This window comes from Poecilia reticulata, chromosome 7, assembly GCF_904066995.2.
Source record: "Poecilia reticulata chromosome 7, P_reticulata-male-v2, whole genome shotgun sequence".
NCBI classification, from domain to species: domain Eukaryota; kingdom Metazoa; phylum Chordata; class Actinopteri; order Cyprinodontiformes; family Poeciliidae; genus Poecilia; species Poecilia reticulata.
The window spans coordinates 10,401,979-10,420,008 of record NC_088836.1 but is presented as its reverse complement, the minus strand read 5'-3'; the positions used below and the strand labels follow the sequence as shown (position 1 = coordinate 10,420,008).

Sequence of the window (18,030 nt, the reverse complement as noted above, 5' to 3'; positions counted from 1 at the left end):
AACACAGCAGGTGATTACAACATTAAAAGACAAGAACCTCAACTCTTCTCTTTATTTGTGGTTATGGTTCTCACTTTTTGTTGCTGTTGTTGTTAAGTGATCTCATGTGTCTGGTTAAGATGAATAATGAGATGTGACATCTCCAGCAAGGAGCAGGAACAACTTGGCCTGGTATCTCCTAATTAAATCTGTCATCAGTTATATGTGCTGCTATTTTCTTGCCAGTGTGATTCCCTGAAACCTTAATGACTAATTGTTTGCTGGAGTTTTACAGCTCTTCATGCCAACTGCACAAGTCTTAACAATAACATCTGACATCATTTAAAAAAACAAAAACAAAAGACAATGTGCTTTAAGGAGTAAAATGTCAGAGTAAAAATGTGGTTAGCTACAAATTTGCTCATAAAAAAATGTGTATGTAGCCCGGAAAACACTTAGCCTCACAGGACACAATAACTGGGGTTCTTGATGTTCAGTATATTTTATTTTCAGTTGGGACAGATTGAACAAAGCTGTCTTGTTCCTTATTATGGTTCAAAAATCAGAACATAGGTGTACCAAACATTAGGTAACTATTCATGAAATGTGGCAGATCTCCAAAATAACAGGGAAAATACACAAAAAGAAAATGCAATATATAAAAGAAATACGGCAGTGGCCTCTGGCTGCGCAAACAAAATACAGAGAGCTGCATTACGCCACACTGATTTAGAGCGCATGGAGTTGTGATATGACTTATTTTATCAACACTTACATTTGACAGTAATGTCTCAGTTCACTCTTAATGCTGGAGAACACCGATGATCAGACATCTTATTGTCACGTGCACGAAATGGCCGCCCTGCACCGCACATTCAGGGTCCCTGAACCATCCGTTTCAGAAATACACCATCTTATTAAAATACTGACTGCTTATCACATAAATGAGAACATATTGACATATTTCAACAAGTGATGTTTACTGATTTTATGCCAAAACTATCACCTGCAGATAAACCACATACAGTTCACGTCCAAGTTCATCACGTAGCATAGCAACACCGGAAGAGAAGAAGATGCATTTCCTGCCCCGTCTTGGGAAACAGAAATCACTTTGAAACACTGCTCTCTGGTGGTCAAAATGTGCAGTACCTGAGACCAACTACCTGAACATATTTAAATGTGAAAAACATACAGATAGGAAATAAAATTACATAACTGAAACAAAATCACTCAATAGCATTGCTACCATAAGATAAAAAGAAAACCAACACCTTGAAATAGTACAATTATTTAACCAGAATTTACCACCTGGCTACATGTAGGAAAGATGTAGGTTGAAATTTGATGTAATTGTTTAGGCAAAATTTTGTCAGCAGTCAGATCTATTTTAATGGCTACTTTCTGGGCTGAATGAAGGACAAGACTAGCCAACCTTAAATGACCACATAAGAAGACCCATTGACTTTGGTTGTTTGGAGGTATGATTTTATATATTTGACAGCTGTCACAAGGCAAGTTGTGGGTTTTGTGAGCTAAACAAAGCGAACAATCTCTAGTTTTTACAAATAAAGTCTTCAAATCTCAAAGTTGTGTATTAAAGAATCTGATGTCAGTCCAGGGTTCTTCTGGCACTCATTGAATACAGCGGTATTTTCTCTGGAAACAACTTCAGCTCAAAAATAATGTTGTACATCTGAAACTGCAATCTAATAAAACACTCTGTACTATTTGATGCCACAACCAGCTCAGACATTAAGTTATATTTGAAACTTAAATATTTTTGATTATTTTAACATAACAATAACTCCAACATTAGTTCAGTAACATATTTCATACAATGGCTGACTGCACATTTTTACGCCCTTAATCCCAGTAAGCATGCCCCACACAAAACGGGGTGTAACATAAGTGACACACATTTTATCAAAATGCTTAATTTCATCTCATTTAGAGTTATAAAGAAATTATATTCAAGCCAGACTAGCCTTGTTGGTAACATGGCAAGAAAACGATGCAGAAGGAGCTTAATCAAGAAGTCTGTTTTATGTAGAATGCACAGCATATGTATATTTAGGAACGCTAGAACCAGCAAAAAATATATTGCATACTTTGTTCTTCTACGAAAAACACCATAATGCAAGCAGGGCAAGTATCGGAAGGTAACACAAAACCTGGGAGAGAAGGATGAAAAGGAGTGGAAGGGTGTGCAGTGTTTTTAGTCCACACAGCAGATTCCAGAAATATTTGACACTCTGCAATAATATACAACCGAGATCTAATGATACCCTGGGAAGTCAGTCAGCAGTGTAATGAGTCTAATGAAACCTCGTCGGTGTGTTTGCGTGTCAGAGCTCAAGACAATTAAACGTAGAGGAGTAATATTTAGAGAAACAGCCAGTTTTGACAGCTCTGATGTGGAAAGATGTGTCTGAACCAGGGTCCTATTTATTCATGCGGGGCATGGGTCTGGCATACATTTTGAAATACAGGGGGTCTAATAGGCTTCAGATGTGTCCCCCTCTCCTTCTCTTTCTAAGCCAACGATAACACCGATAGCAATCACGCAGGTGTAGATATGCATGGGTGTAAATCTGTCTGAGGTTTAATACAGCTTACTCTGTGCCTCTGAACAATTTGTACTTTGGAGATTTCAGTGCACGATTAAGCGTTTTGTGTTACCTTTTTGCTTTTAGAACAAGTACGTATTTCTTAGACTGTTTTCTTTTTCCTCCTTGAACATTAAGACGTTTTTAAAGACAATTACTTTAATTGCATTTAAATCAAATCAGACAAAACCTATAAAATGAACTCATAAATACCTATTTGCAGTGGGGGTTTTTAGCATTCATTAAAGTGTTGTAGCTTAAATAGATGGTTTTGGACCCGTTTGCATGAACATGGAAGGATGCTGTATCTTCGACGGTACAAAAATAAAAAAGGAAATACAAAAATCTGACAATAAAATCCAAATTACATGCAGTATATACTGGAAGATGAGATAAAAGAAAACGATGGATGATGCTGAACTGATTGGGGATGCAGAACGTGGGGAAAACGAGGATCTAGAGTTAATGTGGAGATTGAGAAATCTGGAGCCAAGTTTCCGAACTCAGAATAAATCACATGAGATCGAAACAAGAAGCTAAAACCCCAAGCACGACCAACAATGACACAAAGTATGCAGTCATTTACCAGATGTCAGTGTAATGTTTGTAACAGTTTATTTATTGTCATAATAAAAAAGCTAATTCAAAAGCCAGGAGTATTGTTTGATCGTTGACATTTTCTCATTCTGAAACTGGTGCAGCTTTCCTGTATGTGGGAAAGCTTTGGAAAACTTCTAAACATTTGCCGGGAAGAAATTTAATCAGTTTCCAATATTACTAACAATAGCTGCATTTGTTTGTCACACAAAATACAGGAGGCCAGGATACAAAACAACCGACTCTGTTTGCCATTTAGTGTCAGCAGAGAAGCTAAGCTGCGTGTTTTTGGACTGTCAAATCATTTATAACAGCGCTGGGACACCTTCACAGAGCAAAAAAGTTTATACAAACACAGGAAGGATGGAAAAAAAATCAGCTGCGGATAAGCTTTTCCAGAGAAAACATTTCCAACTCATTGGAAGGGAAAACTCAAATGTTTGCTGGTGTCATTTTCATCACAACTCATTTCCTCTAATCCTCATTCAGAAGTTTGATTACATTTCATTGTTCTTTGCGTAATGGTGAAATCATGTAAGCTCCCACATCAAAGGAAAACCGCAAACCGCACAAGTGAGTAAGACGTCCACATGTCCCTCCGCCAGTTCTGACAGGCGTCTCACCAGGGCAGGCTGACTAAGCAGAACGCTGCATAAATTACTGCATAAACATCTCCGCAGATCTCACAACGGGGCGATGCAAAAGCTTAGGTTGGACACAGTGAAACCAGATGCTGCTTCGCCTGTCGCTTCGGTTTGGCACGTCTGCTGTTTGTGGATGCAGCGTTGGCCCGCTGCCTGCGGGGAAACGATACACATTGAAGACAGATGTTTCACCTTGGATGCTGTCAGAACTTTGCAGCTATATATGGTCTACAGGCAAAAGATGGTTGAAGGAAAAAAAATGGCACAAAGGATGAAAAGGGATCAGGTTGCAAAGGGCAGAAAGTCGGGACGGCATCTAGACAGGCAGGAGAGATGAAACTACAGATATGGCATTTAAAGGCAACTTCAAGAGACAAGAAATAACGAGACGGGGAATTAAGGTTGAACGTGAGCGTGATGGAGATGAAGAAAGGGAAATTATTGAAGGAAGAGAGGCGCAGAAGAAAAGTCAGCAGGAGTTGAAATGTGGCTTGTGAGATGTTAGACGACGGTGTGACTTCAGCAGTGAAGTGATGAGCTGCTGGAGTGATAACAAGCCACAGATGGAAGCTGTTAACTCACCTTTTATCCTGTCGTAGTGTTGGTGTGTAATGTACTTTTATGTACTTATATTTTTCGCTTTGGCTAGAAAGGGACGTGTATATATCTGTGATTTATAAAGTTTACAGGTGGAGCTGGAGAGGAGAGACTGCTTATGCTTCCAAATGAGTTCAGGGTAAATACAAATGCCACAAAGATGAAAGTTACACACTGTGAGTTTGGTCAAGGAGCCACATAATGTTTGCTCCTTTAAAGAACACAAGGGGAGGTGACTGGATGTTTTAAGGAAGTTGTAACATACTAACCAAATGTTTGTACAAGTCGTGGTTTTGTGCAAACCACAAGTGGCTCTTTGCCTTAAAGTTTGCCTGTGTTAAAACTGCCACCATGTTGTGACAGCATAATATGAGACAGATAATCTGTAAAAAGATCAATCTCCCCCTTCTCCTCCAAGTGGTACTATTGCTGTCTGAAGAAATGCACCACTCCTGGTGGAAAAACCACCAATCAGAGACAGGAGGAGGGACTTGGCGCTGTCAATCAACCTTGTGAATGTGCTCCTAAATGTGGAAATTGTGGAGAGGCAACTCACTGTTGCAGAAAAACAACTTCATCCGCCGTCATCGGTGGCTATGCTAACTAGACTTAGCATTCATAACAGGCTCTGCTGAAGGGGAGAAGCTGAATAGAGAGAGAAGGGAGCGGGGAGGAAAGGAAGCGACATGCACACAGGCATGACTGACAGCACTAAGTGTTTCTAGTTAGCATTGGGAGCTCTGGGAGAAGGGAAAGAAGCAAAACCTTTGTCTCATACTACACTGGATGTGTAGTATGAGATATTTTTGAGGGAAACGGTACCGGAAGTGAAGTCAACTCAGCAAGAGCTTTGCCATCATGACGTAGTGACAGTAACACAAACTTGTTGAAACTGTATTTTTTTTTTTTAATAAAAGCTATGTACTGTAGCTTCAACCATCAAATTACTTTATCTGTGATGGTGCCATTTCTTTGTTTTTATATTTAAAGACCAAGCAATCATCTAGGAATAAAAGTTCATTTTGATTGTTCCCAAGTAGTCAGATGTTTGTGAGATGAGATAATAGGAAACTTTGAAAATATGTGCAGAACATATGGCTTCTCAGGACATTAATCCTGCAGAATACTTAGAAAATGCATGGCAGCCTGTTTTAGACTGAGCTCAAATTGCATACGCTTCGGTGTCAGATGCATACCGAGGTGATTTTTGGCATGTTTTTCACATAAGGCACCATATCCTCCTATGCCTCGGAAATGCACGGCAGATACAGAGCGGGATGAGGATATTAACATTCCATGGCTAATCTTCTGGATGTTTCATCAGCTGGAAAATGTGCAACAGTGTTTGTGTTTTTGGTGAAAAGAAAACAACAAAACAGTTTCTCACAATCATCTAAAACATGCCACACATACCTGACAGTCTTTATATTGTTTTGACTGACAACAACTGTATATCTGCAGGGCAGTGTTTATATGGAGACACAGCATTTAATTAAGCACTGAGGTAAATAGATGGATCATCCAAAACATTTAGCAATGAAGCCTAATCTTCTATAAACCCATATAGTGCTCACATATATTTTTTTATATATATTTGCAGACAACATTCACAGGCAAAATGTTATTGTTAAGCCAAATTACTTCCTTTGAACACAGCTAAAGTTAAAAATGAAGTTTCCAGTGTATAGAAGTAATAAACCTGCCTGCTTAGCACATAAACGGTTTGAGGTTTTTCATACATTTCTAAAATCTTCTGCATTAAGACTTGAGATTTAGCATTATGTCAGAATCTGGCACAGTGAAGCATTTAAGATGACATGACAACGGACTGCTGTGTAGCAATCCAAAACAACCACCAGAAAGATGGATGGAAAATGTTCAACGTTCTGAGGTAATCGCATGTCTTTTCCAAGAACAGAGGAAGGTTGTGGATCCAGATCATTAAAATGCCAACAGTAATACTGTCTTCAATCTTTAAAATCCTGAACTCCACTCATGTGCCATGTAACTTATGTTCTTGCATTTGTGGTCTCTCGTGTGTGATCCGAAAGAAGAGATTCATAGACATCTGAGATGTTGAATTGGTCTTTAAAAGATCACTGAGGTTTTATTGATACTTGGACATGCCTAAAATTCATACGTCTGATATTGTGAAGGCATACGGTAATTTTTTCCTTCAGCGCGATTACGTTTTATATGAATTATAAAAATGTAAACCCTAAAGGTATGTGTGAAATAAACTCAGTGACAGATAAAAGGGCAGTGACAAATTGTCAGAGGCAAAGTGAGGTCAATATTGCTTTCCTTTTCTGTCTTTCTGAATGATTCATGTTGTGATTTCCAATGAATCCTTTAGTCAGTGCTCTGCTTTCGGATTTCCTCTACGTCTTTATGTTTCTGCTCATTATTGTCTGACTTTCTGCTGCTCCTAAAGCCATGTTATCATCCTGTTCTTCCCAATTTTCCTGTCCTTGCTCTAACTCGCTTTGTTCCTACTGTGAAAATCCCTGTTGCCTTGCGACTTCCTTTTTCCTCATTATTATGTTGCCAGCAGCTATAAAGCCTTCCTCTCTTTGCTGGCTAACTAGGGTGTTTTTGTAGAAATAATTATTATAATTTATGTCTCTGTGGGCATTACATAGGATAGGACTTTTCTAGAGTGTCCGGTATGCGTGGATTTTAATTGAGCTGCTTTGAAGAAAATATCTAAGAAACATGTTAGAAATGTCTGAAATGCCAAAAAGTTCTTCACAACATAACAGCAACCACTTCCTCATGTTTAATGAGGGAATGTTTGTATGTACTAGCTTTTCTGTTTTGTTTTTTGTTTGTCTGCTTTGGCTGATTTGATTTATCACACACTGTAATATAAGTTTTAACCAAATGCTGAAAGCCTACTTTTGTCCACTTTAAACCTCAAGCTTTGCATACATTTTTTTTTACACCGGAAAGTTAATGAGGTCTCTCTTTGCCAACAGTTGCACTGTTTTGCTGAGATATTTATACGTCTTTACATTTTTCATGTCTTATCATGTCTTTTATAAATAACACCAATCAAGTAAATTTCAGAATAAGCTGTTTTGCATTGATAAACAAGATTTGGATTTTTTTTTTTTTTTTTATGAGAGCAACATGTGTAATCAACTCTTCCTCGTAACTCGCAGATATGTTTTCCCTAATGTTGCCCCATTTCAAGGGAAATTAACAAACAGTGGTAACAGACTTGTTGCTAAGAAGCACTACAACAAAGATAACGTTGACCAAACACAACTTTCTCTACTTTTTTGTGCAATGTTTACTTTTACAAGGCACTTTATACCTGCATTTACCTTCTGATAATTGCCAGTGGCTGGAGACTCTTCCAAATGAGCCGCTTGCACAGGGGCACAAGGCAGACTGCTAGGCAGACTGCTAATACAATAAATCAAGTGTTCTAAAACAAGCAAATTGATGGGAAATAAGTAAATAAAATAACATGAGCCTACAGCAAAGGTTTGCCGTCTCTGCACCTTTGTGAGGGTGAGAAATGGAGATCTCTACTAAAAACAGATCCGCAGTGACGGACAAGGTGTGACGGGGTCTTCCAGCTTCACTCCGTCAATATGCTTTGCTGAGTGCTGAGTGACTCGAGCCCCACTCTCACCATCCCCGTGTTTGCATGAGCATGTTTGCCTGGGTGTACTGGGCTGAGCGAGAGAGTGGTGCAGACGAGTGATGAGAGATGGGCAGAACGTCGATTCAGACCCGCATCGCCGTCAGCGGGGCTTTGACAGTCACTTGACATCTTCTCACGCGCAGCTTTTTTTCTCCTCGTGTCTTTACCTGGACAAAAAGAGAAGGAGTCAAAATGTTAAAGAGAAGAAGCAAGCCGAAAAGACGAGACGGATGTGAAACGCGTGTTAAGCAGTGTTTAATGGCTTCACTGTATGGTTGATGGAATATGAAATGCTAGATTTAAAATGATCGTTTGTATTGTACATAAATGATAAATATTTTAAACAAAAAGAATTGTGGATGCTTGGAAGATGTTGTTTTACTGACACTACATGTTGGCATTGTATAAGTTTACTTTCACACTCTGGAACATGACAACTGAAAAATGAAGTTGCAGTAACCTGACTGAACTTGCATACATGGGAAGAACAAACAAAGTAACAGCACTTATATATTTAATGGAAAAACCTGCTAAATAGCTGTTTTTATTCAGTGCACACTTTTTTTCTTAGTAGGTTTTAAATTAGACTATTTTGATGGCTTTGAAAAAAAGATAATTTGATTGTTAGAACCAAGAGAAATATGTTACACTTGGTGGTTGAAGGAGAAAGGTACTATAATAATAAATGGGGGAATCTGAAAAGGAATGAGATGATATAAGAGGACCATCTGGAAATTATTTCAGTTCTTGATACTTAACTTCTTAACCCCAAAACTAAGATGCATCATACGCTGAACTGTTAGATAATTGCATCCATGTTTCCTTGCAAAAGTTGAGAGCATGTTTGTGTTCCAAACACTGCGATGAGAGCAGGAACGGATGCTTGGGAAAACTCTTCATGTGATGAAATGTGTCCCTCTGTCCTTTCAACAGGGACATCAAAACAACAAGCCATGTCACTCCAGCTAACTTTTTCTTTTTCTCTGCTCTCTCTACAGACCTGCTGTCCACCAACAGGTCATCCATCTTTAGCGGCCATGACGGCCAGCTCTCACTCAGCGCTGTCCTTCTTGATGAGTACCGTGATCGGCTCTTCCTGGGAGGTAAAGATGTCCTGTACTCTGTCATGCTGAGTCCCGTCAGCAGTGAATCCAAAGAGGTGAGGTTTCAGTTTGCTTTAGACAGTTTGTTTGTGTTGAGGATATTTTTGTTTGTATCAAGTTTTCTGTTGTAAAGATTGACATAGCATTGCATATTTAATACACATTGACTCACTTATTTATAAAAGTTGCAGTCATTCTGCAACTGGTCTCAGTCTGTAGAATGATGATTTTTATGGGTAATGAGACACTGTGGGGTGAGTTTTTTTTTTTCTTTTTCTCCAGAACTGTTCTTCTATACAGAACATCTGTTTAAATAAACTCTACTATAAATCACGCACAAATAGGGAGTGGGGGGTCAAACCTGAGCAGACATATCATTTAATATTAGTGCAGTTGCATCATAGGTGAAATGTGGAAAATATTAAACACAGTTCAACAAAAGATCCCTTTACCGATAAACAGCAAAGGATGACAGAATCACAGATTCATGGTAAATTTATTGTTGCCCATCAATCCTTCCTTTGCTCTGTTTACCCTATAAACAGTGTATATCTTAGCATAATGTTCTTTTGCTCTATAGTTACCTTCTAGCCTATTCCATGTCAAGTTTAATGTTTCTTTTCTGATGCCTGAACACCTGTAAAGGGGAAGCTCCTCATAAATCATTTCAGTATTTATTATTGTTATATATTAACAGCAAAGATACAAGGAAGGTTAAACTACGAAGCAGATCTTCTAAAGAGAGTCTGGATGTTTAAATTTTCATCATATTGCATAATTATGTATCCAAAATAACAAAATGTTGTCAAGCCAATTCTAAAGTCAAGGCCATACAGTAAAGTCATATTTTTACTTGAATGTGAAACAAATTTTCAACAAAAACCTTTGAAGAGTTTTCAAATTCCTTGAACGTCACCAAAAACTTTAATGGATTTTACCGAAATTGTATCTGATAGTTCAGGGCAAAGTATTGCATAATATGAAGTGGAAAAGCAGCATCAAGTTTAATAAAACAGCTTGACATTGCGTAGAAGAGTAACCAGGGATAATGTTCTCTGGATGCTCTTTTTACACCAAAACTGAAAAGACCTGGTGCTGTAGCTGCAGACGGATCTGAAGTGTTGACTCAGAGGCTGAATACAAAATGCATGCAGATCTTCTCAAAATTTTTGTTTTAACATGTCTAAAATTATTGAACACATTGGGAAAACCATGTATTCTTTTCTTTTATCTTCATTTGTCTGTCACTCAAAATCCCGTAAAAGTACCCTAACACTTGTGGTTGTAATGTGACAAATTATGAAAAAATGTCATGTAGAAATTTTGTATGTATGCAAGAAAATGAAAAATCAAGTAACAAGCCACAGATGTCCTACTTGTAACAAGAGGTGAATATCATATATATATATTTTATTTTACTATGGACCTTTTTGTGTCTGGAATATTGATTGATTGATTGATTGATTGATTGATTGATTGATTGATTGATTGATTGATTGATTGATTGATTGATTGATTGATTGATTGATTGATTGATTGATTGATTGATTGATTAGTGGATTGGACTCTGTCAGATCAGAGTTTAAGTTTTTCAAACTTTTTAAAATCATAAAACTTATGAAACTTGGATATTATGACGCATACATATACTACAGTAAGTGATTCAAATCCTATGTTGGATGGTGTTCTTTATCTAATATAATTTATTTCATGGACGAGTAAATCAAAATGTGCTTAGGCACTACTGGTGGAGTCCTGAAACTTATACTGAACAGTGTTTTTTGGAAGACTAAGTCCTCAGGGAATTTGATGAGTTCAGTGTAAAACAAGATTTAATTTCACCAGCATGTGTTTCCAGACTGGTTGAAGGGAAAATGTGCTACATATGTTACATGTATTCATACTGTACCTTACAGCCTGTACATATGTTCCATAAACGGTTTGTGGTGAACAAAGGTAACTTTTTAAAACTGATATCCCCACTGCGGTCGCGAAAGGAGCAGAAACAACAGAATGTTCACTTTTTGACAAGTAAAAAAACGTCTTGACTGACACAAAGTGAATGTGTGAGTAGAGAAGTGAAATACACTGAAAACTATATATCAACCATTTATGTCTGATTTGTCTCTCAGTCCACAGAGAATTCACAAATATTAGAAAACACTCATGTTTTAAAAGTTGTCAACATTACCTTCTAAAAAAGGAGATTTATAATCGGATAGGGATGTGGCCTATAATCTACCACTTGTACTTTAAGTAATATCAAACATGCATTAGTACCAGTGAAACATTGTTTTTTTCATAATCCAAGATGTTCAGCAATGTTGCTGGGAGATATCAAATATCCACTTGCTGCCACTTCTTGACTGTTACAAGAAGTTAGAACCACAATTTAGTAACCTTTTAAAACCACCATATGTACAGTGGGGCAAAAAAGTATTTAGTCGGTCACCAATTGTGCAAGTTCTCCCACTTAAAAAGATGAGAGAGGCCTGTAATTTTCATCATAGATGTACCTCAACTATGAGAGACAAAAGGAGAAAAAAAATCCAGAAAATCACATTTTCTGATTTTTAAAGAATTTATTGGCAATATATGGTGGAAAATAAGTATTTGGTCAGCTACAAACAAGCAAGATTTCAGGCTCTCACAGCCGTGTAACTTCTTCTGTAAGAGGCTCCTCTGTCCTCCACTTGTTACCTGTATTAATGGCACCTATTTGAACTCGTTATCAGTATAAAACACACCTGTCCACAACCTCAAACAGTCACACTCTAAACTCCACCATGGCCAAAACTAGAGAGCTGTCAAAGGACACCCGAAACAAAATTATAAACCTGCACCTAGCTGGGAATACTGAATCTGCAATAGGTAAACAGCTTGGTGTAAAGAAATCAACTGTGGGATCAATTATTAGAAAATGGAACACTTACAAGACCACTGATAATCTCCCTCGATCTGGGGCTCCACGCAAGATCACACCCTGTGGGGTCAAAATGATCACAAGAACGGTGAGCAAAAATCCAGAACCACATGGGGGAACCTAGTGAATGACCTGCAGAGAGCTGGGACCAAAGTAACAAAGGCTACCATCAGTAACACACTACGCCGCCAGGGACTCAAACCTGCAGTGCCAGATGTGTCCCCCTGCTTAAGCCAGTACATGTCAAGGCCCGTCTCAAGTTTGCTAGAGAGCATTTGGATGATCCAGAAGATGACTGGGAGAATATCATATGGTCAGATGAAACCAAAGTAGAACGTTTTTTGGTCAAAACTCTACTCGTCGTGTTTGGAGGAGAATGAATGCTGAGTTGCATCCAAAGAACACCATGCCTACTGTGAAGCATGGGGGTGGAAACATCATGCTTTAGGGCTGTTTTTCTGCCAAGGGACCAGGACCACTGATCCGTGTAAAGGAAAGAATGAATGGGGCCATGTATCGTCACATTTTGAGTGAAAACCTCCTTCCATCAACAAGGGCATTGAAGGTGAAACGTGGCTGGGTCTTTCAGCAGGACGATGATCCCAAACACACCACCCGGGTAACGAAGGAGTGGCTTCGTAAGAAGCATTTCAAGGTCCTGGAGTGGCCTAGCCAGTCTCCAGATGTCAACCCCATAGAAAATCTGTGGAGGGAGTTGAAAGTCCGTGTTGTCCAGCGACAGCCCCAGAACATCACAGCTCTAGAGAAGATCTGCATGGAGGAATGGGCCAAAATACCACCAACAGTGTGTGAGAACCTTGTGAAGACTTACAGAAAACGTTTGATCTCTGTCATTGCCAACAAAGGGTATATAACAAAGTGTTGAGATGAACCTTTGTTATTGACCAAATACTTATTTTCCACCATATTTTGCAAATAAATTCTTTAAAAATCAGAAAATGTGATTTTCTGGATTTTTTTTCTCCTTTTGTCTCTCATAGTTGAGGTACATCTATGATGAAAATTACAGGCCTCTCTCATCTTTTTAAGTGGGAGAACTTGCACAATTGGTGGCTGACTAAATACTTTTTTGCCCCACTGTAATTGCTTCAGAAGTTATAGTGTTGTTTGTTATCCGTTTATTGACTTTTGTCATGTGGCTGTCATTTCAGGAGATGGTTCATTGTTACGCTGGCAAAAATGTGGAAAAAGAAAATTATTCACTAATTCAAAGTAAATAAATTACCATATTATAATTTGTAAGGAAACCAAAATATATCAAATAAATCAATGAAAATGTTTATTTGACATGGTCCATTTCGTCAGTGTTATATATACAGTGGTATTTAATAAAATACCTTTGGATATTGCAGCATAAATAACATGTCCAGTCTTTCTTTCCTGCATGGGCCTGGAATCGGGGTTGGCTGTCACAGACGTTTTATATGTTTCTGCACGTCCAGACAACTCGTTTATTTTGCCCAGTGTTTGGTTACGTGTGCTGAATAGTGTGAACTGTGCTACCTTGGTGATTCTCGTGATGGCATCTGTTCTGGCTCACTTAGCGTTGCTCAACTCAACAGGAATCCTTTCGGTGTGAAAGCAATACAGAGCTGGAACTGGTGTGTTGATAAAAGCAGAGGGCGTGTTGAAAGTTGGTCTCTCCTTGGAGGACCACATTTCTTATTTCTTGAGTGAGTTTTAATGGTCTTAGTGTTTCAGTCCAATATTTAAAACAAACAACATCGTACCACTGTTGCAACTTTGTTCATTACAGTGTTGGGTTTGGTTTTAATGCACAAACCCAAAAGGAAAAGGATATGCTTTAGTTTATGCAATGTGGTCCCAGCTTTTGACAAAACTTAAGGTTAGTTTTCTCTTTCTTCGGATGAGATTTATGCCTACTTTGTTGTATATTATTTGCAAATGGAGTTCATTAAAGCATTGGCGATTATCATGGCTCTAATCTTGGCGGAACGTTAAAGTATTGTTTCTGGATCTACTGATCTTTGGATAATTTATTTGCAGCAGCAGATAAAAGTCAAAAGACTTTGACTTGTTTGTGTCTCACCATGGAAAGTCATCAGTAGTTTTAAAAGACTGTCTTTTATTTATACATTTTAAGGATTAAAGAAATATTTGGCATGTTTTGGAGCCAGAAGCAAAGCATGATGGGAGAGAGAGAGCGGCAGGTGAAGGCTGGCTGGCCCAAAGATTTAGACAATGGATTGAATATTGCAACACAATGACTTGGACCCCTGGGACCTAAAATTGGGGCCGGGTGGATTTTAACAGTATCAGTTAAACGTGGCAGGTCAGAGTTTGTCGTGACGCAATGACGTCGTAGACACACACATTAGTATGGATTATTCTGGATCATGCCAAATAAAGAGCTTTAGAGAGCTGACGCATTTGGTTCCACCTTATTTTTAACTTCATTTTACTCAACATAAAACATATCATCTCTAATGATGATTCAGTTTTAGAAAAAATATCTGCTCATAAAGAAAGATTGGATGTTTGAGAGAATATCCAATCCTTTGATAAGAAGATGGAGCTGTCTGACCACGGTCATGTTAACTTTGTCATGTTGGATTACAGCATAATCAAGATCTCCCAGTTTCTATACAGAGTTTGAGTGAAAGTTGACATTTGCCAAATATTTTTCTCATTCAAAGAGATGTATGATAAAGTAAAGCATGGAAATATGATGCACCGGTCAAATATTATAATTCAGACTGATTTACAGAAAATTAGAGGAACCAAGTTTTTTTTGGTGTGAGCCATTTTCCTGGTGTTGACTACGTCAGCAGTATTTTGGAAGAACTGCAGCTGCCTGTAAAGAGGCCATCACTGTAGTCTAATCTAAGTGTTTTATTAAAAACCCTAAATTATGTCAGTTTTAAGTTTAAGATTAAAGTTTACTCTAGTTAAAGATTAAACTTTATGACAATATCAAATGTAATCTTGTCTTGATAATGATGTGTGTCTTGCATGCTTTTAGGTTTGTCAGTCTTGTTCAGTTTAATTAAGCCTTGATCTTTAACAATGTATTTTGAGACCAGAAGTAACAATTTCTTCCTCTGCTACATAAAGCTATATGGGTTTAAATAAAACCTTCTGGTTAAATTTATAATTATTAAATTACATAAGCCTAACCTCAGCTCAGTCGAAATCTTTTTGTCTACATTTCTCACCACAGAATAATTTTTACAGTTTTACATATCTCCAATATCACTGCAGCTGAGGACTGCTAAGCATCGTCATGAAATTATTGAAACAAGTCTGGAAATCATTTGGAAAACCATGTTTATTTTCTTGGTTTAGTTTTGTATAAAATGAACTTTTTAGACGAAGATTTCTAAATTATTGATAGTTGAGACTGACTACCAGAGACGTGTTTTTAATGACACCATTTTGTTAAGCGGATATGGTAAATATTGCCTTCCTGTGCAACTCCACTTGAAAAAAGTTCTCTCTTTCATCACAATCTGGGCTCGCTCTCCTTAACTCGGATTGTCTCCGGACGGTTTTCAACCAGACCAATCAGTGAACAGAAAGAAAAGTGTGAACAGCATTGATTTTTAGTCTGCCTGTAGTTTTAACAATGGCAGCAGAGGAAGTGAAGGAAGCCGTTCAGCCCGTCCCTTCTTCCAACTATTGAATTAACATTAACATTGTTCTGGTCAGCCCTTCTCTCTGCAGTGGAGGACAATTGTTTAGATTGCAGGCAATTTGTGGTAAGCGTCTTAACATTGAACTGGCATGTAACACACTGAATGGGTAAAATTTTAAATTTCAGCACAGCCCACACCTCCAGGAAGCAATCGTTTCTCAATAGTCCAGGTCCTCTGGACTGGGCTATTGATTCTTACCAGGCTGGGTCAGTAAGGTTCCTCTTGCTTTTCAGTTTTCACATTACTAATACAAATGAAACATAAAGTATAAATGATTTATACAATTTTGGGTGGATGCTTTTAGTTTTTCAGATTTACACCAAGTCCACTGGGAGGATTTTGGTGATATTGAAGTTTATGTCAGAGGATATACAGTGTGCCTTACAGTTTTACTGCTGACATGAACTCCATGTGTAATTGGTACAAGAAGAGAATGTGGTTCAGCTTTGAGGCCAACAAGGCACTTTACTGCTTCTGATTCATTCTCACTCTGTCCCTATAGTTGCGGCAGGAGCCCTAAACACATGCACATGTTCTCCATGCATATTCTGGAGTCAGTGAGCCAACCTAATGCAAGTCTGGATCATTTGTTTTTTCCCCCCACTGGTTGCTTTTATCTCGACTAGCCAAAACAAAGGCAGTTTCCTCCTGGACCAGACAAATGCTTATTGTCTTTAGAAGTCGGTACAAAACAACAGTTTTACCCACGTCACTGAACCCCGACAGAGGCAGGCCTGGACCTTTCTTTACAGAAACAGCAAGTATTAATACAACATTTGCAGACAGCAGTGGAAAGAAAAGCCTCAGTGTCTTGGGTACAGTTTTCATTTCACACACGTCACCGAGAATCCAACAGATTTTCTCATTCACGCCTCTTGGACCGTTACAGTGGGAATCTAGAGGAGAAAAAGAATAGAAAATCCTACTTTATATCTGCATTTTTTTAAAAACATACTTGTCATATTTAGTATATTTTGAGAATAGTTTTGATTCTTGTTGCACAGTTTCTCAACATTACCAATAGTCTTGAACAAAGAAATCATTTAATAATCTCTACAAACCAGGGAGCAACAGCACTTGTCAATAGAAAAATAAATCCTGGACATGAGATCATAATACAGGTTTAATGTTTGTTTAAAAAGAACCCCGTATTACTAAAGATGGGTGCGAAAACCGAACAGAATTTAATAAGACCCATAAAAAACTTTATTGCTTCGTCTGAAATTACATCAGTTTCAAGCCTGCAAATTTTATGTACCATTTTCAAATATTACCTCAGTACGTCCTATAAAGCGTTGGCTTGTCTGCTGTGAAGTTCCCCCTTTGCTCATTAAAAATCTTATGTATGTGATCTACTTAGTAAATTGCTTTCAATTCATCTGATTTAATGATACTAAAGCCGAGTACATGTTTGTTTTTGTTTATCAGAAAGTTGCGGTGAAGATGTCAATTGAGGGTAATTGTTTGCTTTACCATCAATTAGTAATTGCTTCCCCAATCACATTTTGCTACATTGCCAAATAAAATGGCTGTTTGTATAATTTCACTGTTATGAGGCTATTATCTATCCAATTCTATTTTTCTTTTACTTGTGTTCTAAATGCCCCTTTGGTTTGTCTTCTTCCACAGATCTATTGGCCTCCGTTACCTGGAAACAGAGAAGATTGCATTCAGACAGGGAAGGAACAGGTGAGCACTGCTTCTCTTTTCTACCTCTTTTAAAAATTGCAGCTTGTATTAAAAGTATTGAAACACCTGGAGCTTTTCCACATCTTTTCATGTCACTACCACATGGTCAATGGATTTTATTAGGTTTAATGTGAAAAAAACAACACAAAGTACATAATGAGTCTTCAATAGTCCAAAAATCAGCATTCACTGTTTTTTGTCAAGGTTTTCACTCCACCCAGATTATAAATAAGTGTTTTATTTCCAATGGACCATAGTTTGTCTAAAACTACAGCTTTCTGGCCTCTAAACTGTCCCTAAAGGAACAATTAGAGAAAACAAACTTGGGGCTAAACAGCTGAGGCCTGTTTTTTATTGTAAGGTCATTTCTCCAGTGTCTCCCAATGAGACATCTTACAAATGTACTGCAGCAATGTGTAAAAGATTTAAACCACCTCTACTTTCTTTATTTTGATTTTCAACATGCATACTTTATTGGAATGGTTCAGAAATTGTAAAAATTTACCAATTTCCCAGATTCTCCTAAGATTTTTAACATTTTTTGTTAACAGTATTGC

General features: G+C 37.9%; 1 protein-coding gene across 1 annotated transcript in view; it reads left to right on the top strand.

Moving 5' to 3' along the window:
• sema3bl (sema domain, immunoglobulin domain (Ig), short basic domain, secreted, (semaphorin) 3bl) overlaps positions 1 to 18,030 on the top strand; it is a 64,879-nt gene that overhangs the window by 11,540 nt on the left and 35,309 nt on the right. Inside the window, exons 2-3 of the mRNA XM_017307989.2 lie at positions 9,080 to 9,240; positions 17,414 to 17,473. Coding sequence (XP_017163478.1) covers positions 9,080 to 9,240; positions 17,414 to 17,473 — 221 coding nt within the window. The remainder of the gene's footprint in view (positions 1 to 9,079; positions 9,241 to 17,413; positions 17,474 to 18,030) is intronic.